The sequence below is a fragment of the Macrobrachium rosenbergii genome, chromosome 46 (genome assembly GCF_040412425.1).
Source record: "Macrobrachium rosenbergii isolate ZJJX-2024 chromosome 46, ASM4041242v1, whole genome shotgun sequence".
In the NCBI taxonomy this organism is placed as follows: domain Eukaryota; kingdom Metazoa; phylum Arthropoda; class Malacostraca; order Decapoda; family Palaemonidae; genus Macrobrachium; species Macrobrachium rosenbergii.
Window position 1 is genome coordinate 9,162,425 of NC_089786.1, and position 27,885 is coordinate 9,190,309.

General features: G+C 36.6%; 1 protein-coding gene across 1 annotated transcript; it reads right to left on the reverse strand.

Annotated features, from left to right (window-relative positions):
* Positions 1-1,215: 1,215 nt before the first annotated feature.
* On the reverse strand, positions 1,216-27,304 carry Orc4 (origin recognition complex subunit 4). The gene is made up of 10 exons (XM_067089473.1): positions 27,168-27,304; positions 20,978-21,129; positions 20,533-20,660; positions 18,932-19,103; positions 15,391-15,542; positions 11,939-12,118; positions 10,027-10,146; positions 8,864-8,998; positions 7,275-7,427; positions 1,216-3,254 (listed from the first exon to the last, which is right to left on the reverse strand). The coding sequence occupies exons 2-10, from the start codon at positions 21,084-21,086 to the stop codon at positions 3,093-3,095; spliced, it is 1,311 nt and encodes a 436-aa protein (XP_066945574.1). The 5' UTR covers positions 21,087-21,129; positions 27,168-27,304; the 3' UTR covers positions 1,216-3,092.
* Positions 27,305-27,885: the final 581 nt, after the last annotated feature.

Sequence of the window (27,885 nt, forward strand, 5' to 3'; positions counted from 1 at the left end):
AGGCTGCTTCCTTGGAGGAAGGCAGGTAACCTGCCAGGCTGGGGAAGCAGGCCTGGAGAGGGCCCAAAAACCCCCAAGGCTCGCCAGTCTCTTGAGGGCAGCTTTGAAGGGAAGGGTCTGACCCAGAGACTGCTTACTCGGAGGAAGCAGGTAATCTGTCTGGCTGAGGAAGCGGGCTTGGAGAGGGCCCAAGAACTTCAAGGATGAGACCCTAAAGCCCCCAAGGCTCAACAGTCTCTAGTGGGCAGCCTTGAAGGGAAAGGTCTGAACCAGAGGCTGCTTCCTCGGAGGAAGGCAAGTGACCTGCCTGGCTGAGGAAGCAAGGGAGAGGCCCAAGAACGCCAAAATGAGCCCCAAAGCCCCAAGCATTTGCTGGTCTCTCGAGGTCAGCCTTGAAGGGAAGGGTCCAAACCAGAGGCTGCTTCGTCGGAGGGAGGCAGGTATCCTGCCAGGCTGAGGAAGCAAGCCTGCACAGGGCCTAAGAACTTCAAGAATGAGGCCCAAAAGCCCCAAGGCTCGCCAGTCTCTTGAGGGCAGCCTTGAAGGAAGGGTCTGAACCAGAGCCTGTTTCCTCAGAGGAAGGCAGGTATCCTGCCAGGCTGGGGGAAGTGTGCCTGGAGAGAGCCTAAGAACTTCAAGGATGAGACCCAAAAGCCCCAAGGCTCGCCAGTCTCTTAAGGGCAGCCTTGAAGGGAAGGGTCTGACCAGAGGCTGCTTCCTTGGAGGAAAGCAGGTAACCTGCCTGGATGAGGAAGTGGGCCTGTCTGGCTGGGTGAGGCCAAAAAGCCCAAGGCTTGCCAGTTTCTTGAGGGGGCCTTGAAGAAGGGTCCGACCAGAGGCTGCTTGTCGGAGGAAGGCAGGTATCCTGCCAGGCTGAGGAAGCAGGCCTGGAGAGGACCCAGAACTTCAAGGATAAGGCCCAAAGTCCCAAGGCATGGTCTCTTGAGGGCAGCCTTAAAGGGAAGGGTCCAACCCAGAGGCTGCTTCATTGGAGGAAGGCATGTATCCTGCCAGGCTGGGGAAGCGGCCCTGGTGAGGGCCAAAGGCTTCTTAGGGAGGCCAGTTCTTTGAGGGCACCCTTGAAACGGAGTGTCCTCTCCAGAAGAAGAAGGCAGGACTCCTTGGAAGATTTGATAAGAAAATCATTGCAGCTTGATTTCCCATTAATAGAATGCTCTTTATTGCTCTATTTCTGCTTTCCAGATGATTAAAATATTTTTTTATTTTTGTACTGTACTCTGCATCACCTAGTTTATATCATTTATATCAAAATTCTCCTATGCTAGGAATTCATTCAGGGGAAAGTGTATTTCATATTATTGCCATCAGTCTCCATGTAGCACTTTGCAGTGGTTCAGTGGCCCAACCTTGGGAACTTGAGAAATCATTTCTTCTCAGAGCTCATTGATGACAAGAGTAATTATCGTCTTTCCTGGGATCTCAGAGAGGATATTTTGAAGTTCATGGAGGAAGATGGTTTTCTTGAAAATATAAAATGTTTCGTCAATTTATTTTTACCACTTTATCAATTTCTTGGAAATTTTATGCTTTTCATTCTCGAGGCCACATTATTTATTAACGGCAATGATGACTATAGGTGCTGCAACGATTTGTACAGGGTCAATGAAACACCCGAAGAGAAATCCTTAAGACCAAGGACCCAGTTCATGATTGGCAGCCATGTTTAAACAGGGAGTCAGTCCTTCAACTGCCCTTCTGCCCCATGTAGCATAGCGCACACCTCTCACTAGTTTATAACAAATTCCATAGTATATAACAATTACACAAAAATACCATACAAATGATGTATGGTAATGCTGTTAATCTTACCTTGCAGCTGACAATGCAGGGCATAAGTAGGTCCAGTGTTTTGTGGTGACTGGGTGCTTTTCAATCCTGTTCCAAGTTGGGATGGTGACATTCCACTGTCAATGACTGGAGGCCTCATTCTTTTTCCACAAATAAATATCTTTTAGACATTAATTATTACTTTTAAAGTATGATTAACACTGTAGTATGCATACAAGTCCAATAAAACTACTTGAGATATAGTGAGAAAAAAAATCACTCGGAATTAGGAATGCTTGCCCAAAAGATGAACAAGCACCATCCATTCACTTTTAATGACAACTTTTAAATAAAATGTCCCTAAATACTAAAGTTATAGCACCAAATTCTGCTACTTGTTCTTAATGCACATTTCCTCACTCTTTTCATCTTGCACCTGCATCCAATCAGCATATCTATTATAAAAAAAAAAATAACAAGAAAGACTTGTCTCCTGGATCCAGATACAAGTACCACTCTTGTACAGTCGAAGCCCAGTATCCGTGGGGGATGCGTACCAAAACCCCCATGAATAGCTAAAATCCATGAACACTTGACACCCCTCTAAAAAGGCTTATAGCTGCCTATTTTGATAGTTCAAACACCAAAAAACCCCTCTAAAAATGCTTATACCCGAGTATTTTAATGGTTTTATCACAAAAAATGCACTTAGTCACGAAAATGAAATGAAAATACAATAATTAGTGAATATATGTACCACAGAAAAATCCGCATACCGTACTCACAAAAAGCCAAAGGCAAAGCTGACTATAGTAAACCTTGATCTCAGTCAGAAGCAACAATGACTGATTCTTAGAAAATCAATTTGTAGATGGATGAGGAATCTGAGTAGTATTTGTGTAATTATATTTGACAGATCTGGTTTTTATTCAAAAGAGGTTCAAATACAAATTAATTCCTTCTCAACTAAAAATTGTGACTGGGTATGAGTGGCACAAAACTGTATGAATGACAAATACTTTAATTTCATAAAACCAAAGATTATGGTATATATAGTCAGGTAAAAGAATTATTTTTCTGACCCTCTGACCTACAATGCTTCTGAAGAATTTATGATAAAAAATGCTACTACTAAATGGAGGGGGGATTAGTTTTGAAAGAACAATGAAATTCCTTTTTTTTAGTCAAATTTTAATAAAAATATAAAGATATGTATACTGAAACTCATATTACCTAAGATTAATTGTAACTAAACTACACAATGATCAGATTCTATAGTTACAACAAATATGTATTCATACCACTTAAACTATGTCTGATGATGCCCACTGTTGTAAATCTGTTGGAATGCCAGGTAACTGTAACATAGCCTCATTTACTTGATAAGGAGTCATCATTAGTTGTACAAGTTGATACTCACGTTGCACTCCTCGTGAACTATCAACAGGTCTGACCAATTCTAAACTCTGGAATGAAAAAAATAAATTCTTCACATTAATTAATGGTAAGCAAAATTATCATGGCCATATATATGTAGCATACTACAATGTTTTCAAAGATAATTTCTTCACCCAAATACACCAGTTTCTAAACAAATTTAAACATAACCATATCCTTTTCACTTATGATATCTCAATTTTTCCCTTTACAGGATTAAACGTCTGATGAATTCACTTTACTCTATTCTATCTTAAATAATACAGTATTGGTTTCAATGCATGAAGTGTACATGATAAAAAAGGGTGGAGAGAACATTTCATTACTTTATAGAAGCAGTCATTACTTAACACTTGGTGTAATTCTATGAAAGCATTAAATTTTAGAAATGAAGCACCAATGATGAACTATCTGCAGCAAGAATAATAATTTACAGAAAGGAACTATATACTTCAACAAATATGTACAGACCACTGTCATAGACAAATCTAATGGCATGCCTAAGGCATTGTTTCAAATCTCATTATCACTAACACTGACTACATACTGCATGATTCTATCATTAATATGTCAGTGAGGAAAGAAGACTTTTGTGTTAATGCAGTGAGAAATGGAAGTATAGCTTGTGGGTGTGCCCAAGCCTTCGCCAAGATTCAAGGAAACTAATCTTGATATGGATTAATTTCTCACTCAACTCCTAGTTATCAACAGGTCAGTACCTTAATGGCAGACTAAATTAGCATTTTACACAATTATCCATTTATTAACACCTTGTTCTCCACTGATGGTCACTGATTTGTTTTCAACCTGTCTGTGATATGTGTAAGATAAGGTTGCTGACATGAGCTTATGACATGTTTTACTATAGTTGGGATGCACCCTTATGTATGGACAGTACTTCCTCGATTTAGCCAGCAACTTGCCAGCACAGGCTCTTGCTCCTAGAGCAGCCCGTAATGTACAGTACATAAGGGATAAAGTTATTGGTTTTGTTAAACATATGTTGTGCATTACTTCAATTTCTTTTAATACCAAAGTACACAGCTTTGTCATAAGTCAGGAAAAAATAGATGCAGTATAAGATTCAATACAGTATGTAGAGAAATTATGCCATTGCTGCACATTGCTTTTGCTTCACTTCACAATTTCCACCATTTGCAATTAGGCATGACAAAGTACTCTAGAAAGAAAGATGCCAAAAAAAAAAAAATGCTGTTTGTTTTTATTTGCGTACAACTTTTTTTATTGCCAAATAATGGAATGATGATGTACAGCACCATAGAATATAATATAGAGTTGCTTATTACAGGGCTTACTTATTATAAAGTGCAGTGCTGTACAGTACTGCTGCATGTACACTACAGTGATTTTGAGTTACTTTAAGGTGAAAAATGAATGGTGCTGTACCTAATGTTGTTATGAGTCAGATGTATTTAACACAATGGGGGCTTTGCCTCCAAGTTTCCACAACCTGCATTAGATGGAATGTACTGAATTATTCTTTTGAGGTATAATTTTCAATGTTTATTGTATCCAATAAACATGCAATTGTACAGTACATCCATCATTTAAAGAGAAAAACAGTTGGAAGCATTACTGTTTTGTTTTTAAATTTAATTTCTGTCTTTAAAATAATTGTTATGCGGTGATTTTTTCATTTGTATAAGTATGAGATTCACTGATCGGGATTATGAGAGAGAGAGAGAGAGCAAGAGACGATGTTGATAGTTTAAAATGATGAGCCATGAGACCAAGTAAATTGAAGACTAACCATAACAAACCTCCAAGATGTGGGAAAGGAAGGAGGCGCTAGAGGAATCAAAAGGTCAGCAAAATTGACCTGATTTGTCCTTGCCAAAAGTGGGAGTTAAGATTGAACCATTAAGAGTAAAGTAGACGTCCTCAAGGAGGCGGAGTTTTATTCAACATAGGTCCAGAGTTCATTCTGATCAATTTTTAGTTAGAGTTAGCTTAAATCCCTTTAGAATAAGATTGTGTCACTCGCTCCTCTCTGACATCAAGAAATTTATAAGTCCAATGTGGCTGGCCGTGTGAAATAGTTTAGTGTTAAGAATAAAACTTATGAAAAATAAGTGCCCGGCGAATACTTACCCTACTCCTGAAAACCAAAGATCATTGTGAACCAGAACTTACCGAGTCCCCTACGTTATTATCAAGTGAAAGTCTACAGACAAAAACGAAGTCATTCATATGTGGTGCAACGCAATACAAATAAAAAAATCACCGCATAACATAATGTCAAACAAAGTGTGGTCATTTGTTCTTCACAATAAGATTTACGAGTACCTGTGTGGCATAGTACAGTGATTTGGAAGTTAGCATGCTGTGAAAAAAGAATACAGCGTACCGTACTATAAATAATAATATACATTCAAGGGAACGTGGCTTTGCTTTGCCTGGCTTCATTGTGACATTAACACCAATTATAATTACCGGTAAAGGCAATGTAATGAAAGATAATTCGTTAAAATCACAGAAATTAATACCATTTAAAGAAATTCTACAAGCTTTATTGTAGTTTTTAATTTGCCTAACAGTTGATAAAGAATGTTTATGGTTTACATATTGAATACCTGTCGTACAGTACTGTACTGTATACCCTAATAATTTTTTCATCTTGGTTGCAGATAAGAAGCATGAATGGAAAGCAATGTTTTGCTGAAGTGCAAGGAACTAGATAAGGCTGTTCATTTTGACAGGGTATCATCAACAATGTTCGGCAAGTGTAACTGTTCTTGGGACAAAACTGAAACTTTTGCAAGGCCTCACTAAGTTCAAACCTTCTGTAGGTTGGCTCTCCCACTTTGAACCTACTTCACTACAGATTTACTGACCATATGAATCATGGTGAAGCTTTGGATGCTTCAGAAGAAAATACAGACAAGTTTTGGAGGAAGGTCTTAGGTTTGTTGACGAGCAATCACTTATCAGATCTCATATCTATAATGCTGAAGAAACTAGGTTGTTTTACGGCTTGGCTGATGAGTTGAAGTTACCTGGTCAAAAGCTTAGTAAGCATCACCTGTGCAAATTCCTCAGGTACTCAAGCTAAAGCCATAGGTCTGTGGGATAACTGATATGCTTGTAAATTGGTACCATTATTTAAAGGCTTCCATTTCTGCAAGGAAGCTATTTACTATTAAATGGAGGAACCTTGTATCCTTCAAAATCAGGTAAAGGCTCTCCCACTTCTCATATAAGTCTTGTTTTGCCTCCTAATACAACATCTGTCCTTCAAATAATGGACCAGGGCATTACTGTGGCAGATAAGGAACATGACTTGGGTACTCAGGATTACACCCTCAAGTCAGCGATCTATAACTGGGCTCCTGCTTGGAACGATATCTCTGCTCTTATCTTGGTGTGAGGTTGGCTAGGCAGTATGCTGGAGATGCAGCTACTGTTGTTTTTCCAGGGTTCAAGGTTACAAACTTCCAACAGCAGTTCAAGAAAACCAGAGAGAACATTCAGGACGATGACATCAATGTGTAGTTGGATGAAGAGTGGTAATCCTGGGTTATCAGATCACATCTGATGAAGGAATTCTGAAGGCTTCAAGATGATCTCCAGTCTCTGAAGCCTTTGGATTTCTTGTTTTATGGAGAAAGAATCGGCTTTGATCCTTCTTGGAGACAAAAGGCTTCGAAGATTTCTTCAGGGGAATTCTGAAGGCTTCTGGGCCTTCCAAATGCTTCAAGACGATCCTCAGGCTCTGAAGACTTTGGATGTATATACAAAGGTATGGAAATGCTACTTTTTTCATCACAATGACATACAGCCCTAACTGGCCTGAAATTTTCATTACAGTCACAGGTGGTCTAGTAATACCTACAACCCAAAATATAAATTTTCAGGTTCCTGTATACAATGACTGCTCAACTACCAAGAACACTGGAACAAGGTACACAAGACTGGGAATGGGTAGGGTTCAACAGTACAGCACTTGACTTTTCTTTCACACTGACAGAGCTCTAACTCAGGGGTAAAATCCAGTTAAAAGGTAATAAATTATGAATTACAGTGCTTACCTTTAGCTGATCGTAGGCTTTGAAGATAACAGGACGTTCATATGACTGCATTGATGACTTATTACAACAAAACTTCATGTACTCACGGAAAACCATTTCAAAATTGAAAGGTTCTCCTTCATAAACAGTTGTTAAGTGCTTCATTGCAACAACCTAAAAATAGAAATTTATGTTAAAAAATCAATCTTACACTAAAATCAACTCCCACAAAGACAACTTTGCATAAACATTCAAATACACAACACTGCTTTCATACCAAATACCATATTAACAGAAATTTAATTAAATCCTGTGGATTACTAAGAGTTAAATAATTATTAATCATGGACATTAATAATGTCCAGAAATTACTAATACTACTACATTAAGCAACTCCCTAAGAATTACACCACTAAGTGTATAAGAACCTAAACACACAGGAAAGGAAGCAGGACATATAAGATGATGGGAATAATATTAGAGGGGCATGGAGGAAGTTTAGAATAAAGCAAAAGTATGAATTGAAAAAATTATGTAAAAAGATGCTGTTTTAAAATGAAAAACTTTATATTCATCTGTCATGGGTAAGGGACTCACCCAATAAATTCTAGAACTTTTAACACATTCTGTATGTTAAGATAGGATGGTTTTATATGAAAGAAAACACAAACCTTAAGATGGGATATTTTTATATGGAAGGAAACAAGGTTCTTTAAAAATAAAAAAGGAAATAATTTACACATCTCCACATCAACTGTCAAAATAACTATCACTTGAAAGATCTTTATGCACCATTTCGATACATAAATCACAATGTAGGTATACAGCACGGTTTGTCTATCACTACCTTCTTATGTACTGGTATAATTACTATTATTATTCAGTAAATGAAACCTATTCATATGGAACAAGCCCACAGAGGCTACTGACTTGAAATTCAAGATAAACCAACAAGTAAGACTTGTATAATAAGGTTTAAAAACTAACACATCCTCATCCAAACTGGTTGTCTTGTAAACTGCACAGGTAGCAGTCAAAAGTTGACAATGTTTGTGTGGCTGCCTATCAGAGCCTGCTCCAACCTAAACTGGCCTCCCTCTCCCACTTACAAACCAAAGAGCCACAAGAAAATCTCTGACTAATTAGGATGGAGTTGTGAAGATCTTAAATGAATAAATTTTCTGAATAACTCAATATTTGGGGAAAAGGACTTCCTTTCATTTCAATTATGAAGACTTTTGAATCCCCTTAGTTATGTGAAAAATGTTCCTTTTAAAGCCAGGACAAAAAGTGATTCCAAGCTTATGCCACATGGACTGGAAAAGGAGAGCTTTGCCCAACACATCTTAAAATTCAGATATTCTGACACACAAACAAGTGAAAATCCAGAGCGTGGCAGAGAAAACAGGGAGACTTGGTTCACAAGGGATCCAGCTGAGCGAACTGAAACTCTTGACTTGGTGATTTGGCTAAACTAAAGTATGTGCTTCATATGAGTGCTGCCTGACAGTTGACTATCACGCCAGTATCTACCTAGTGAAGGCATGTAAAATACTGGTATTTTTTTCTTTTTCTATGATTTAGTATCATCATTAATTTTCAGTCCTTACCAAGCAGAGCTGGAGAATGGAAAGACCTTGAAGGACATTTGTTTTTGATTCTGCTACCAAGTTCTGTTGTGCTTGTTCCAACATCTGGTGTGTAAGTTGTGGCTGTCCCAACCGTATCTGACACACAGCCATCATCTGCAAATTAGACTTATTTTACGTGGCTAAGAACCAATTGTATACATAATGTCTCATTCAAGTTCTGTATACAGTATCTAAATTCTAAGTAATATACACCTAGATAGAAGAGATGGTAATTTATGAAAAAAAACAATCTCAATGTAGATAAGAGGGAATTAAAAAATAGGAGAGAGATGACATTTCAATAAAAACATAAATTATGGCACTTCAAAGTCAGTGAGCAATGAAGATCCCAAACCAGACTCAGTTATCAGTACGTATTTATATGCAAATCTGAATGTGGAGTACATAATGTTCCTTAGTCAATTTATACTTACTTCTTCCTCTAACATCACATAAGTTCTACTGTTAATAAAATCAAATCCTTTCCAGGCCAATATTCTGGATATTCTATTGCCTTAAAAACTGTCTATGAGATATCCCACAATTTCCTTATCACTGGCACCTGGCCTCATTTGGAATGAGGCATTAACATTTGGAGTTGCTCTTCTTTTAATAATTTTCCTTCTTGACAGAAGTGAATCACATGCTATTCATTTGGTCAACCTTCTCACTAACCCCTTCCTCAAGTTCTCGTATTCTCTTATCATGTGGTGGCTTTCTTCTTACTCTATGGGCACTTTTTTGGCTATTATTTGCTTAAACTATATTGGCGTACTTTGACCATTTTTATCAGAGGAAAAAAAAAAAAATTCATATGCAGCCAAGTAATAACTTCAGGCCATATCTTCTCACATATAGTCTACAAAATATTGGCAATCTTTACACAGTTCCATTCAGTGATATACTCTACACTGTCAACCTACTTAATTACCTCATAGTTGCTGTTCTCCAGAGCTGCTATTCTTAATTTCTATAAAAATGTTCTAATTCATTGTTTGGAGCTATGGCTATGACTTTCTCTAATGTTCTTTCATTTTAAACTGAGCATAATGTCATTATAAAATTCTAACAAAAAATGCGAACAATTAATAAAACATAACCAATACTCCTTAAAACAGATTTACCTCATCTACAATTCTTACCAGCAATGTTTTTAAGGACCTGACATCATGGGTGGTGTCATACTGCCTCTTCAACAAGCTACATACATTAGCATTTTTTGTTAATGCTGTTATGTTGGCATTCCATTCTTTGGCAAAAATCTGTAAAATAAAAAGTATATTGTGAATTAAAGTAAGGCAATCTGTCAAACTACTTCCTCCTGAAAATGGCTACATAATTTTTGTCAAGTAACATGGCACTTAAGCTTGAAAACTTGATTTTGTAAAGAATCAATGTAAATACCATACTGTAACCATTTTCATTTTAGGCATGAGTCGCCAAGGCCTGTGAATCAGAAAAAAATGAAGAGCCAAGCTTCAAAGTAATGGTAAAAACAACTGTGCACAACTTCTTACCACGTAGCTTAATCAGAACACTGATTTGTGGACAGATTGAAAACTAGTAAGGAAAGAAATAATGATCAGAACAAAATAATTGCATCTATCAACATCCTTTCCAATCATTATCTCTCAATATTTAGTGTCATTCTAGGACTCTATTTAGCATCATGACTGTTTGCTTTATCTAGAACTCTACTGAATATAAATAAGTCAGAATAATGGAGTCACTGTGCTTAACAGCTACTCCTCTACATTTCCTGAAATGACTGCAATATGCTGAAACCATGCTTTCAATTCTTGCATGTTTACAACTTCCTACTCTCTTAGTTCCTAAAATGTTTTACTGGTAAACTAAAAACAATCTTTATTAGTAAATATCCCTTCCATTGTAACCACCATTACAATCACTTTCCAAATATACATCATACAACTCCTACAATAATTCAGATAAAAATATTACGACCAGTTTACTTGACTTCCCAGTTCTTAACTAATATTCCAACCTAAAGTGTTGTCTTAAGATATGTCTAAAAATACATTTACACAACTCAGCTACCTCATACCTTCCAAAACTGAATATAAAAGTTCAACTTATCAATTGAACCCAATTCTATTATTTACATATGTAAAAAGTTCCTTTTTGGCTGTTGTAATACAATTTCAGTCATGATCACTGTTAAAATCACAAAACGGTTATGATTACTAAAATTTTATGCATTTCTTCCTTGGCCATCATTGTAATGGCAAATGATACAGGCATACATTCTAAGATAATGACAAAAAACAATGAAGCACCTTTCCTTGAGAAACCTCTGTTAGGTATGTACGCCGCCGAAAATTGCCAATTTTCATTGCTAGACAAGTGCCATAAAACCGGATTGCAATAACCAAGCCCACAGACAACTGGGGACCGCCTGTACCACACTGTGTACTAAATTAAAAGGGGCCCCAAAATCACTGCTTTGTGCATTTAACTATTCATCCATTCATTTTAGCCTCTTTACACCTAGCTGTCCAACTTCTTTTACATAAGCATGCTCAAGTTCTTAACTCTTATACAAGAATAATGTTTAATGTGGCTTGAGTGGTGCACTGTTGATGGTACCAGAGTTCTTTGCATCTTCCCTCTAACCCCATACACATTTCTTGTCTTGTATATTTTTAATTCAATTCCTTTGGTCTCTTCTTACTTAGCCGTCTAACTTCAACTTTACCTTCTTTCATTTAATTGTTACTTAAGAACACATCTTTTGGGTGAGTCCTATGAGAGTCTGGCAATATGACTTGGCAGTCTTACTCAACTGCTTAAGCATTTATATTATGCTCTATATGATTATAGAAACAATTAAGGAAATGCAACAAAAAAAGTCTTTACAAATATGGAACCTGACAATCATACTTTATAAGATTATGGAAATTTAACAAAAAGGTCTATTAGATTATAGAGAGGTAACAGACCTGGTTAAACTACTTTTGATAAAAAGGGAATGTAGAAAAATTTACACTACTTTAGAAAAAACTCAGAATAAAAAATTTACCATGTGATACTTACCTTACTTGGAAATGTACGTGGTAGCTGCAAAAGCATCCTGAATGTATCAAGGTAATGAGGATCAAATTTCTCCTCACTAAAAAGATGAATCTGTCGATGCGAAAACCGGGACTTTACCCTCTTTTCAAGCAATTCTATGACATCTAAACGTGATGTTAATCCTATTACACAGATTGGTGCCTGAAATTGGAAAATAATCTGATTACCATCTAATATCTAAAATTGCAAGGATAAACCAAGATTAAAACTGGACAGGTTCCTTTTTGTTTCCATGAAGACCTATAATTTCTGGTCATACAACTGTGTTGGAGTCATTCATTCATTTATTGACCAGTAATCTTTAAAGGGGGGAGGGGACTTAATGCCATTGTGCAGTGCACTGTACTGTAGATGCTACTAAAGGCTCTTTGTATTGTCCCTTCAGCTCAAAGCTGCATTGCTTCCTGTTTTTCTCTTTACAGCTATTCCCACTTTTCTTTAAACTTTAATCCTCTCCATTTTAAAAACAACTCCTCCATGCCAGCCCTAAAATGATCTGGTGGAATTACTTCACAATAAATGTACCAATAATATTACTAACAATAATCACCAGTATAACTAGTACTGGTAAGTAATACTACATCAACTGCAGGCCCAAAAAGTACTCTTACGATTTGGGAACCAGGAAATTTTTAGAACACTGTTCATAGTTATGCAATAATTATAACTATTAAAAAATGTGCTACAAATCAGTAAGAATGTACAAATGTTTTTGCACTGTCAATATATGACTGTACAAACTTTTTTTTGCAAATACCACTGCACCCTGACAAATTTAATAATCTTTTATTCTCCAGTTGTGTTACTCTCTGTAAACACACTGTATCTAATGTTACTCTCTGTAACGCACTGTATCTAACACCTCCAGGTATAGATAGATTTCTCTGCAAAATGTACTCATATCCTAAAATCAAGACCGACTAGGAGGCATGTAGGAGGCTGGGGTACATAACATTCAACCAAAGTGATAAAAGTTGGTACTGTATTATGTGGTCTAACACTGGATCAGTAAGGTCACAATGTTAAGACCCAATGTTCATGCACTACCTGTACAGCCAGTACCACAAAATCTATTATGAATCTGTTAAACAGTTGACTTATCTATATGGCAAGAAGTAGCTAAAACTGGAAAGCTATACCGATTAAACATGACAGACCACACAGCTCATTTGCTTTTTTTGGCTAACACAAGAGACACCTAAGAATAGAGTCTTTAAGGTAAGGAGCTTGAAGAATTCTGTAAGAGGCTCAAGTTAAGGTCACACTTCATAAAGAATATCTCAAGTTCCCTCTTACAGCTCTGTTAGAAGGTATTTACAAGCTTGGTCAGCAGGCAGAAAAATTTGCATGTTGTGGTTACTTAAGTACATAAGTCCCTGATGATATCCACTTGTGCAGCCCCAACCTCATCAAATAAAATGAAGAACCAAAGTACTGTACAGTCACCACCTTTCTTACAAACATTTGTGTTATGAACAATCAGAGATACAAACAGACAGGGTCACAAGTTAAAACTGTATTTGGAGCACACCCCTTTGCTACCCGTAAGTTCAAATTTTGCTCTGCACGCCTACTCCGCTAGTAAGAAATTTTTGCAAACAGAAAAACATGAGGAAGAAGAAGAATCTGTTCCTTTAACCCATTCCCCGATTATCCCGAGCATTCTCATGATTAACTAACATGTATTCTTCTTACAATCACGAGAATACTTGTTCATTCTCATAAAATATTCCTACTTATTTCTATCTTCCCAATTTAAGTTGTCCTTTGATGAATTCCCATTTTCAATATATTTCTTCTCCCCATGGGAAAAGTTTCATATGTATTTTTGTCAATAGATGGCGGTGTGCACTGTTTACTTTGTGAACTCCCAATGTCAGATGCTGCTCCTGCAAAATTCTCTCCAAATTCATAAATTCCAAAATTTTGAATATTGCATGAATCAAAATTTTATTTTCTTCTTTTTACCTTTCTAACATCCAAAGTAATTCTTTATAATACTGCATGACTTAAAAATACAGTGAAAATAGTATACTCTATGACTTCTGAGGTAACTCGGGATGATAACCATCAACGAAGATTATGCACTGCATATTAAAAACCAACTTGCAAACAATTTAAGACAGAAACGGCTATCCAGAACGTAACTAATTCTTAAGTCGAATAGTGACCATACACAATTTGTTCCATAAGTATCAATACAGTATGCCTACTATTCAAGAGCCAGGATTGGAAAAATGCATAAAAAAAGGCCAGCAGTCACTTATTACAGTGACAGAGGTCTATGTGCTAAGTATCAATATCTACATAATACTAGATGCTATTAATGATATTCAGTGATCTCTGCAAAGTGCTGCATTAAACTGCCAAAACCCAAGATAGAACAAACTGTTTTTCGTCATGTCAAGAACAAGGTCTTCAAAATTAATGAGAAATTGTCAATCTAAAAAAAAAAAAAAAAAAAAAAAAAAATAAATAAATATCCTTCATATGGTACTATGTATTGTTTTGATTAAGACGTCAATATTTTCATTTATCATTATTGAGTACAGCAAAAACTTTACAAACTATGAATATGGGTCACTAAAACGCTGCTGAAACAATGTACTGTACTTCACTTGCATAATCTTGAAAAAATATATCTGATTCGTGTTAAAAGCAAATTTTTTTTTTATTACTGCACAGCTTTAACAATGAAATGTGTATGTAAAGAAATAAGGAAAAATGATAGCTACTGATGGAACATCTTAATCAAAAAGATCTTGGGTGAATTTAAGAAGAGAAAGACAGTACTCTCTAATTATTCACTGTGTTGTGCAAGGCACATTACTCAAAAGCTTTTTAAAATTTATGTATTACACATTGTTTAATAACAAAGCATTAATATCAATGTATTTCATGAAATTAATAAAGGTGGGAATGTGAATACAAGTACTGTATAGGTGAGGAATACGGTTTTTCTCACCTTAACATAAATGATAATACAAATCAGAAAGTGATCATCAGTTCTATCAGACTTTGGAGAAAAAGAAAACAGTCTTGGGAATCTATTTCAGTTTTCATGTTTCAAGTACTGTACTGCTAGAGTGATTATTATTATTATTGTTAAACTGACAATGTCCTTCTGTCAAAAGAATAAAAAAGGCACAGTTAAAAGGTTACAAGAAATCTCAATATATACCAGATGTACTGGACCAATATCCCTCGAGTTTTAATATCCCCAAGGATTAGTAGTCTAACCAAACTAATTAGAAAACTGGCAACATCACAGAGGCCTATTAAACTGAACATTTAGGTTTACAAGACTATAAATGGAAGAGTCAACTAACCTAGCTTTTCTGAACTGACTTTAGTAATGAAATAAAAAAATTAACTACACAAAGTAAGTCAGCTTGAAAAAAAAAAAAACCTACCTGTGCAGACTGAGCCACATCAAAAAGATTGTAGAGTAAGGTTTGGTTTCGATGATGACAGAAGAGGTCAAATTCATCCAAAATGAAGACAACAGGTTTTGAAGATGCTTTGCTACCACAACGCAAACATTCCAGTAGAAATGAAAGGTTTTCTGGAAAAAAGAGAAAAATAATAGCTATGTTCATGTTTCCAAACAGAAAGGAGAACCTGAGGAAGGGATGAAGGAAATGTTTAAAATATGGAAGACTGGAATGAAGAGAGAACTAAAAATGAAACTACTGTAAGCAAAACAATCTTACAGTAATTGGAAAGGAAGCAAGGGTAAACATACAATCAGGGCAGTGACCTATAGAAAGAGAGAGAGAGAGAGAGAGAGAGAGAGAGAGAGAGAGAGAGAGAGAGAGAGAGAGAGAGAGAGAGAGAGAGTGTGTGTGTGTGTGTGTGTGTGTGTGTGTGTGTGTGTGTGTGTAGGGAAGGGGAGTTATTCTACATGTGCACTGAATATACCAGATGGTGTTACAAGAGTGCTCAGGATTACAAATATAAACAAAGGAGGAGATATTCAATCCCTGATGTGTATTACAAGAACAAATGGAGAAGAAATGGGAGTTGAGAACTCCATTGTAATAAAATGGCACATAGGAGGTAGAGTTTTCTTACTGTGAAGCAGGAGTTAAGAGCATGCTAAGAAATAGAGTATCCACAGTATGGATGATATGAAGACAAAAGGCTAAGCTGCTGGTAAATAAGAATGACACAATGGTCGAGAGAGCAAAAACATATGACTGGTGCATAATGCCTTATAAATCTATGCAAAGAAAAATGGGCACTCACAGAGAAAATGGAGATTATTTTGAAACGGTGTGATCACAAAATGCCAAGATTTATTCTCACAGCACAGCTGAAAGATTGTATTATGAATGGGGAATGGGGAATTGATGGAGACAAGTGGTGTCTCTTGAAAAAACTACTAAGAGCTCAAAGATTTTTGAGGGTTTGGACATACAAGGGAAAGGAATAGCTGGAGAAAGGGGATGAAGACCTAGCCCTCATGGGAGTTCAGACAGAAACATCCTAGGACACAGAAAAGTGAATAGAACTCATTTTGTCTAATCCCATAAAGGGAAAATTGGACCAAAATCATTTATCTTCATGATTATTTTAAATACAGCAGAGTATTAGGCTTTACATGTACAATAAATGTGAATTCAGTAAAGATAATCTGAATACCTTATATGCTAACGTATAAGGCAACCTTTTAACCTTAAAAAATCTTCCCCAAAGTGGGGGGTCATCTTATACGCTGAGTGTAAAAAGCAAACCTTGAATCCAACCGAGACTTTTAACGATAAGCTAACCCCTGAAGTGTCGATAGCTGTGTCAATAGTTAACTACCGTCACAACTATTGACACTGTAAACAAAACAACTGTAATAACGGTAAAAACCGTAGGTAATTCAAGTGAATCACTAGTGGCACAACTATTGATACTGTAAACAAAACAATTGTAATTACAATAACTACCATAGGTAATTACCATAATTAGATCGGATGAGTGAGCTCTCACTCTGTTGCTAGCTTATTCCAGAGCACCATTATTCAAATACAGTTATCACAAGACCCCACTATGGCCACATGGGGTCATCTCACATGGCAAACATACCTCTAAACCTACATTTTTACATGAAAAATGGGGGTCGTCTTATACGCTGAGTCGCCTTATATGCCAGCATATACGGTATATTAAATCTAAAAAATCAAAGAATTTGAAATTATATCCGATTTAAAATTCTGCATAAACCCGCCTGCTCAAACAGCAGTGTGAATTATTACTCTTAAGTGTCCCTTAAGCTTCATCTCTTGCTCATACAGTTTTGTTATAGCAATTCTGGCATACACAGTAGTGTGCCCAAGGCCTTGACAGTAATTAAGGCGAAAAGGGTGACTCACAAGTTGCAATTTGTACAAAAAGCAAGGACTTTCAATTTCTTGTGGTTTGTAAAGAGAAGAATTTCATGCTAATTTTGCTTTTACTCTTGATAAAGCAAAAGTTACATCCAAAGTATGTGATAAACACCTAAGTGTACAAAGAAAAAGCATTAATTTTCAGAACAGAATACATGAAAGGAAAACTTGATCTGGTGGATGGTAATATGTTGTGTCAAAAAACATTGAGCCTTTACAAAAATTTCAGAAAAGAATACCATAGAATCATTTTGAATTTAAGGATATATGACTGGAGATGCTGCATCTGCCAATTTCCAGTAGGTCTGAAAGAAAAAGGATAACTTCCAGAACAAGTTTTCAGTTGTGACAAAACTGGACTGTTCTGTAAGAAAATGCCAAAGTGAATACACATTCACAAGAGTTCCAAGCAGGAAAAATGGGGTTAGAGACATTGAAGAACAGTTGTGTTGCTTACTATGAGATAGCCACTCCAATTTTGGAATAGCTCCACCAATGCTTCATCTCTCTAGGTAAAAAGAAAAATATTTTATGTGAAAAGAAGTGGAATTAAAAAATGTACTCTGATTACAAAATTTAAATGGAGCATAGGATTCTTACTCTAAAAAGTGTAAGAGCTAAAGGACATAGCCCATTTGTTACCTGGGAGAGACATACACTGGATGGTAATACTGGACGAAGTGAATATGACTGCTGCATTACTGAAAGCCAGTATAAAATTTATGGCACATTTATAAGGCATGTACTGTACTCCTCCATGTAACACACCACACTTCAGTGAATGCTTCAAGTACTGATATGAATCAAGTCTGTAATTCTTTAAGCAGTGGACATATGGGGTTATATGATGATAAATGAGTTTATAAACTTGAGCTATGTCATAGTTGTAACGCACGGAAGTCCACATACAAAACTGTGGGAACATCTGCCATCCAGAAATATAAAATAGGCTTAGATCTCAAAAGAATGAAATTGCCTGGGTAAATGATGAGAAGGGACAAGAAAGGGCCCAGAAGAGAATTCACTGATGATGATATAGTTGAACATCAGGACTATTTTGGATGAATGTACAGCATTTAGGGCCAAAGAACTGGCATGGTGGATTGGACTAAGTGAACTGTACAGTGTAGCAGTAACAAAATTTGGAACCACCTTGGTCCAAGTCATATGTAAACTTTTTATCAGAAAACAGATCAGTGATGTTTTGCATAGCATGAAATTTATATAAGTACTGCATACTGGAAGATTTAGAAAATAGAGCCAGCATTCTAGGAGCCCAACATGATTCAAAGGGACTACCTGTCTATAACAAATGTCTTACTTTTTATAATCCAAGAAAATCCAATCCTTAATAAAGCATAAAAAGAATAAGTGTAGTAATTAGCTATTGACAGACCGCTGAAAAAGAAAACTTAAATTTTCACTAGCTCAAATAAAATAAAAGTCATCCCAGTTCTTTAAAGCATTTTGTCATTTGCAAAACTAAACAATTTAACAATGTAAAAATATGCAAACTAATTACTGCATGCATACAGTGGAAACCATACAAAGGACCAAAGCAAATGAAAAATCTTACCAGCAAAAGAAGCAAACACCTTGTTGGCTGTGGCTGATTCAAGTCTCAGTTGGCTTGTTATCTCTTTAAGAGCAAGTCTGTCATCAGTCTGCACCAGCCCAGACAGACGCACCACCAAACCATTACCAAGAATCCCACTCTCTCGTAGCCTCTCTAGCAGTAAGTTAACTAACTAAAACGAAACAGTTAAATTGCTGAATGAGATATGATACAGAAATATTAAAAGTTCAAAATTCTACCTATGAATATCAAATCTGTGAAGAAAAGCTGTCCTTACCCATATTAGTCAATGATGAGATGAGGCTCAGGACTTTCCTAGTTACCTGTATTACATTTTCATGGTTACTGTATTTTTCTTCAATATTGATAAACACATTTAAAAACATTTTCTTGAACATCCTTACATTTGCCAAAACCAAAGCATATTACTCTGACAATTATTTTAACATAAATACCATAGCCTCACACACAGAATAGCATAGCCACCAATATACTGGATGCCAAAATGTGTAGCAACTATAATACTCCTACCATACTTGATAGCAACCATCATTACATTAATGACCTACATATTCATATTCTCTACACGTTTTTCATGCTTACACCAAATCTATCCTTCTTCATCAAAGAACTGAAAAAACAAAATTCTGGACTGGAGATTAACTTGGGCTAGAAACAGAATGCTGCACTGAAATCAGACATTCATGCTTGTCTGGTTTTCTATTCATTCCTTTGGCTTTGGTTCTGACTGCAATGCCTTTGTATCAAGCTCATTTTAATATCACCTTTACTTTATTTTATTATATCATAATTTGTAATATCCTTCCTGTTTCCCTCACTCACCCCCAGCTCTAATTAGTCACCCTGGTCTTATATGCATTGTTTACAAGTTACATCATATAAGACTTAAAACAATCATTTATATAAAGACACACTTAATAATTAAGAATCTTGAAGTTCCAAACAAGAATTACACATGCATGTCAGAAAATTTGCCTAGACTGTGATGATACCACCCACTCTGAGAATAAAATTATGACCAAGTGAGGATACTAGTGATACAGAATAGTAACAGTGAATTGAATTGAATATAGAATTTAGGCCAAAGGCCAAGCACTGGGACCTACGAGGTCATTCAGCGCTGAAACAGAAACTGACAGTAAAAGGTTTGAAAGGTGTAACAGGAGGAAAACCTCGCAGTTGCACTATGAATCAATTGTTAGGAGAGGGCGGAAGACAGAGAATATGGAAGGAGGTACAGTAAAAGGAACAAAAGGGGTTGCAGCTAGGGGCTGAAGGCACGCCGCAAAGAACCAAAAGTAATGCCTACAGTGCATCGCATGAGGTGCACTGACAGCACTACCCCGCTATGGGGATACGTATGGTAACAGTGGTTAAACTGACAAGTGTAACTACAGTACTAGGTATACAGACATGATGACCCATTTCATTTTCATTCGGCAAGGTATACATAAGTTTGGAATAATACTTTACACTAAATCCATCATATCAACATATGACTTATTATTAAGCTGCACTCATCTTGAAAATCAATAAATTATAATGGCATGCTTCATACTACTGTATTCCTTAATACTTACCACAGATTTTCCTGTACCTCTTGGTGCTATAACAAGGGCAGAGTTGCTCTCTCCAAGTTTCAAAGTCCTAGTTAAAAGTTCTTCCAAATGCTGAGCCTGATTACAATACCTAGATAACAACAGCTCACCTATAAAACAAGCATCTGATTAATGAAATCAAATTTTGAAATTGAAAAGAAATTCATAATGCTGAGTTAGGCCAGAATAAATATCCAAATTGCAATACTTTGCTCCTGATAAATTTAACACGAATCTTACAGACATACAATGAAGAGAACAAGAATATTTTAAATACCCATATTTTGGCAAACTGCCTGACAATCATATACTTTTGTACAAAATATACCAAACATTATGTGTATAGGAGTAAGAAGCTTCACATTTGTAAAAACGAGCCAGTATAAAATAAAACAAAAATCTATCACATTTACTTTAATCACCACACCTGAACTTCCAGTAGCTCTCCAGGGGCAAAGGTTCTCTCTTAACTGCCTTTGCAAAGCTGTTATCAGGGATTTTTCTGACATCCCTGTCTTTTCATCCTTCAACACCATTTTCTAAGAGTAGCTCTGTGTTAAGACCCAGATTATTCCAAACCTGAAATTCAAAAATAATGATCACATACCATACCTTATATTTAATTTTTGTACAAAATACTTCCAAAAGTATCTTTACAGACCTTAAAATGATGAATACCTGATTAACGAAAATAAAAAGCACATGAATATTATGATACATTTCTTTAACAAGACACACACTAAGCACTGGATGTATTAGCAAATATTGCCTATAAAAACACAAACACTAAACTTGATGACTATTACCACCGCCAGAAATCAATCAATTTAACTGTACATTTTTTCTCAGCTGGTGAGAAAATATAGGAATCAAGTTTTCACACACACCCATTAGACATATTTTGTCCTGTTGTGTAAAATAGACCCAGCCACACTGACTTGAGGATCTGAAAGAAAAAGTCACTACATATATGTCAATCTCACAGTCCACTGTCCACCAACTAATGTTTCTGTTTAACATGAAATATGACTAACTATAACTAAAGGGTTTTGTTCTACAAGTATATTTTATGAGTTACCCATCTCTGAGAGATATCAACCCTTTAAGGTTCTGGCCACGCACCAAATCTGTTTGTGCTGCATAAACTCCACAAATACTGCATGCCGAGATCATTTGTTTTGGTTAGGCCTTTCCAAAGCAAGCTATGTAAATCAAAGTACAGTGTGTTGTTTGCACAAAGTATTCTTTAATAAATTTATAATTTTCAAATGGATGAAGTTACTTTGCCACTGGAATCTCACTGGGTTGAAAGTATGAAATTTACTTCTGGTATAATTTTTTTGTACTTCTATTCTAAACACACTACAGCATTTTGCCTTGCCCATCTCACCCTATACACCTTTATTCTATCTACTTGTAAGATTCATAAAATACAATACTGTACAACACTTGTTAGATATTAAGATATCAAAGGTGGAACTTATTCCAGGATATCTCCTTAAGAAGTCTGTAAATAACCTTCTCAAGAGTTTTGCCTTGTCTAATTATTTTGTGAAATATTTTCAACATGAAGTCGTAAATCTTTTTTAGCAAAAATATAGCAGACAAATCAAGTACGCTATTCCATTTCTAACTTGTTAACTTGTATCCAAAAATCATCACTATTCATATTTTTTTTTCACCGTGAAAAAAGAAATTACAGTACCCTATGATGCTAACACCTGGGATGAAATATGCCTAAGCCTAGCTTACCCTCATGAAATGCTAGAGATGTAGTAGGAAAATTATAGGGTACATAGCGACTTTAGCTAACTGGCTTAGTCCTTAAGAGCAAACACACCTTGCAAATACTAGTTCTCGGCTAATAAGTGGCCTACTGGATGTCATAAATTACTGGAAATGGCTGTTTTTACGCCAGCTGTAACTAAGTTATACATTAATCAATTCTTTTAACCAGCTGCACTATTTTATAAGGGAGGCCACACTGGGGTGAAGCCCCAATCAAGTAAGACACGCTTTACTATTGCCTGACTTTTAAAAATAGTATGTCTTGTAATATCAACTGTTAACTGCTGAGCTGACCAAGGAATCTCAAAATAAAAAAGTTAGCCTAAATTATGAACTGAAACAAGGAGCAACACGATAGGCTAGCTGACTGCAAATTGCAGAGTATCTATAATAATAATTTCCAAGTGGATCTTTCTTGTCCTCCTAGCTCTTCGTTGGGTGAGTCGGTAGAGCTGTGGACTGGCACTCGCTGGGCCGGAGTTCGATTCCCCGGCCGGCTGATGAAGAGTTACAGGAATTTATTTCTGGTGATAGAAATTCATTTCTCGCTATAATGTGGTTCGGATTCCACAATAAGCTGTAGGTCCCGTTGCTAAGTAACCAATTGGTTCTTAGCCACGTAAAATAAATCTAATCCTTTGGGCCAGCCCTAGGAGAGCTGTTAATCAGCTTAGTGGTCTCGTAAAACTAAGGTATACTTAACTTTTTTCTTGTCCTCCCGGTGTGACATAGGGAATCTGGGAATTCTGGAGGCTTCTGGGAATTCCGGAGACATCTTGGGTTTCTGAAGGCTTCAAGACAATTGCCAGGCTCTGTAGCCTTTGCATTTCTTGCACAACACTAAAGAACAGAGTTTTATAGAGAAGAAATTAGAGATGAATGGCTTCCAAGATTTCTTTGGGGGAAGCCCACATTCTCGGAGATGAATTCTGGAGGCTCCTGGGGCTTCCGAAGGCTTTAAGATGATCTCCAGGCTCTGAGGCCATTGGATTTTTGTATGAAGAAAGAATGGGATTTGGTCCTTCCGAAAATTTCTTTGGGATTGGTGGATCCGACAGGAGCTGAAGATGGCTTCAGAGGATCCTGGAGTCTTTAAGAACTTAAGAGGACAGTATAATCCAATGGGCATTTCTGCAGAAATGCTTCAGGAACTAAAGACTGCTCCATAGAATCCTGAATACTGTTCGAATGAACCATCGATGATCACTGACAGCAGGTAAATTAGTGCTCCAGAAGCCATGTGGTGAATAAGAGAACACAAAATGCATGAGCAATTGCATGCAATAATTCAATTGGCAGTTCACCTCCATAGGCATTACTCTGTGCATGAAGCTGAAGGACTGTATGGCACTGTGATCCAAGTCACTCATTCTGATTAGCCTGCATTCCAGACTAATTGTGAATGATGGGTTTTGTTTTGAAATTTCATTTCCCAAAAAAAACCCAAATGCAGTGCGATAAAGGACCCAGTTCATGACTGGCAGCTGCGTTTCAACAGGAAGTCCTTTAACTGGCCTCCTGCCCAGCGCAGCGTAATGCACCTCTCGTTAGTACAGTAACTAACAATTAATCTTGCCTTTTTTAGACAATCCTAAACTAACCTAACATGACTGTCCTTACCTGGACTATCTGAACCAAGACCTAGATGGGGACTTCAACTTTGGACCCCTTGGATAATTTTCATTCACATTTTAGCTTTATACAATGATTAACCTACTGTGAAGCCTAATACTGCACTGCCAGTCTCTTAACTAATTACTTAGCTTAAACCTTAGCTAGACCAATAACTAATTAAGCATTTATATACTGCTGTTTTCACTACTTGCAGCAGTGGCATATATTTCAATAAGTTTTCCCAGTGGAGTAAAAACTTTTCTCCTATGCAAGTATCTTCAAAAGTTACAGATAACACACCTAACTGGATGGGTTTTATAATCATTCTTACGTCTTTACATTGTGATGCCATTTTCCCTAAGTTGTTCTTGAAACTCTAGAAGACCATACAAGTAATTATCCCCTGTCCATAGTACTGTTTGGTGCAACTCCATGTTATGGCGCCACTGTGTGTGTGTGGTAGTTCCAAAATGTATTCCAGAATATTATTCTTTTATTTAATATGTACTGTAACAGTGTTTGTTTGCTACAAGGTGGCATCATGACTCTTCCATTTTATTTTCATGTGCAGTTAGGCAACTTTTTAAATGTTCTTAATAGCTGTCACTACTTATTACCCAGAGCTAAGACATAACATGGCCAATGCTGTGCACAACAATGAAGCAGTCATTAAGTGATTTTGGGAATCTGATATTCATATCTACTGTAACTGCTTGGTTAAACCATTATAATTTATCATGCCTAACATAGTGGTGGGAACCCTAGTGAAAAATCAAACCATTAGTGCCAATTAGGTAAGGTAGAACCCAGCTTCCTTCTGTGAGATTTTTTTAGTAAAGTCAGGACATTATACGATTACCGATTTCATTCGTTTCCAGTTATTCCTAATAACTGAAATTCCCAGTTTTCACGATAATGTCCTGTTGTACTAAGGCTAACCTCAAAAAAAGATCAGTAGAACTAAGTCAGCATTCCACCTAACTGGACTAATGGTTTGACGTTTTTCACTAGGGTTTTACCTGGTGAACAAGAATTTAGAAGTAATATTTTTCGTTTAACTGTAAGCATTACAGCTATAATTTCAGATTCTTAGAACTGTAATGACTGCTTCATGGTAAGTGCCCGTTGGGAATCGGGGTTTTAGGTGGGAGTAAAAGTACTTTGACAATAGCTTAAGAACATTTAAAAGACCCATTGCAATTTGAAAATTTTGGGTGGGGTAGACCACGATGCCACCTTGTAGCAAACAAACACTGTTACTGTATACAGCATTAAATAAAAGAAAAATATTCAAAATACATTTTGGAACCAGGCACACAAAGGTAGCCGTTATAAAGGAAAACCAAACAGTACTATTGCAGGAAGTATTACTTGTATGCTGCAACTACTGAAAATGGCATCACAATGTAAAGAGGGGAGAATGATTATAAAACCCATCAGGCCGTTACACTTACTGAAGATACTTGCATAGGAGAAAAGTTTTTCTGGTCCTTCTAAAGTTTCAACTTTGCGAAATGCACTTAGGGACATTTGATTCCCCAGGGGCTAGTACTGAAGACGGCAAAATACACTTGAACCCCCAGGGGCTAGTACTGGACATGGTGAAATACATTTGAACACCCAGGAGCCAGTACTAAACACAGCGAAGGGGGTTTCAGGAAGAACTGAGAAGTTTCTCGTGCCGTTACCTTCTGTGCCCTCCTCCCCCAGTACCCCATCTTCCCCTAGTGAACATATGGCTCCCTGGTGGTTACATATCCTACACCCTCTACCAGAACTTAAACATGGTGACTTTGTTTACCGTGTATGTTTCTTCGTCCTGACCGAAAGCTTCGAATAGTGTCCAGTCGACTATGCTAACGACTATGGCAGTTAATGTTTTTCTATCTTGTTTTACTTGCTTTACAAGAGTTTAAGGTAATATTTTGCTGGTCAGCTATAGCTTTACTGTAATTTACCTTTGAACTGTATACGTCAGTGCCAGAACCGTTGGTACCGTCGTGCAGTCTTCAAAGGTCAATTACAGTTTATTACAGGTGGCTGACAAAATATTACTTTAAATTCTTGTAAAGCAAGCAAAATAACATAGAAAAACATCAACTGCCATAGTCTAGCTCACCATGGAACACCGGCTTAGAATTACCAAAAGATTTACAATAGAGATGACTATCATAGGGTATTCATAAAAAATAACTATCAGAAAACCCATATTTCATCAGTTTTAGAATGAATGGTAGTTCTAGAAGCCTATTTGCCATTAATTCTTATAACCAAATGTCAGCACAACAACCATGTAGCATACTTTGGTAATTTTACATTAGCGCTTTGCATGGAAATATCACTTAATAAAATTTTTGGGGTGAACATTATACTTGTAGACTATTAATAGGCCTATAGGCTAAAGAAGTACAGATGAGAGAATAAGAGAAATTAATCATCTTTCAGTTTTATGTTGTAGGCTACATTCATTCCCAAGAGGTTGGTACTAAACATGGCGTCCAGCGGAGCTTTTCTGTAGAGTTGCTGCCTAGTTTATAAGGCTACTTTCCTTGAATATTAAATGGGGTTGCCCTTGGGATCTCTTATGAAGGCGAGTTGACTTTGTCATTATTGAAGTAGGCCTAGCATAAATAACGGCCCACATCAATTAGGCCTAATCGTACTTTTGACCCAGAGGCCGTAGCCTAATAAGCTACTTGCCGAAGTACCCTTAACTTCACTTTAGCCTCAGCTAAGACTATTGTCCAGCATTTCAACCCCAAACAATAGATCTATGCTGCTTTCACCATTAGGGGTTAGGCCTAAGCTAATTGATGTTAACCTCTGTTTTGTTATTCAGTTTGTAAATTTTCATTTTAATACCATTTCAGAGAGATTTTAGTATAGGCCTACTTATCATATTAGCTTAAGCATAGGCTATTACCCCTAGACCTAGTAGGCCTATGGGGGTTGGAGAACAAGGCGAGAAAACTCCAGTACGCTATCAAGAACTGGTGTTAAAGTAAAATAACACCGTTTTGGATGGTAAGGGCTGTTAGTTTTCCTTTATTTTTGCTTAGCTAAGAAAACTATGCTAGCTTAGGCTACAACTTAATCTAGTTTACACTAAGGTTACGGTACTACCAGGCTAAGCACCTCGGTCTTAGACTGGATTAGCCCAATATTTAAGGCCTACATGAATTTGAAATTATCTCGATATTCATTAAAATACTTACAGCAACCTGAAGAACGCAATGACACTGAAATTACTGATACAGACGGAATGATCTTGGTAATTGAATTTCTAAGCAGCCGAAGGTGTAATTCCCGCGCTAATGTTTACCAATATCACACGAGCGTGTCCGAATGTTTTAAGTTGACTAGAGAACATTTATAATTACCTCAAACATAAATCAGTGACATTAAATTCAGACATTGCTCATCGTTCGTGATACCAAAAATGAACCATATATTTAACATGAAATTCACTGGTCTTAGAATCACGTTACATTCAATCGTAATTACGATTAAAATCGCGCAGGTAACGGACATACACGGACCTCCAACTACAATTTCAGCCAAAAATATTTCTTAAAATACTTTAGTGTTTATAATTCAGTATCGCAGTTTAAATTATAATTTCCATAAGTTATGTACCACAACACTAAAGTAATTATGGTCATCAGTTAACTATTAGAACCATGATATCGATAAGCGATTATACCTGGGTCAGCTGACTGACAAGACCGTTAGCAACAGTTGAGTCTATTTGGTTGTTGAATAATTGAAATGTTTAAATAAATAAATAAATAAATAAATAAAGTAATTAATTAATATATGATGTGAAAGCTTCAAAATATAAGTAGATCGTTCGATAATAGCCTGAGGTAAAAGTATCACAAATGAACAGAATAGCGCCGTACAGACGAACATTTTGTTTCATTTAATTCTCAA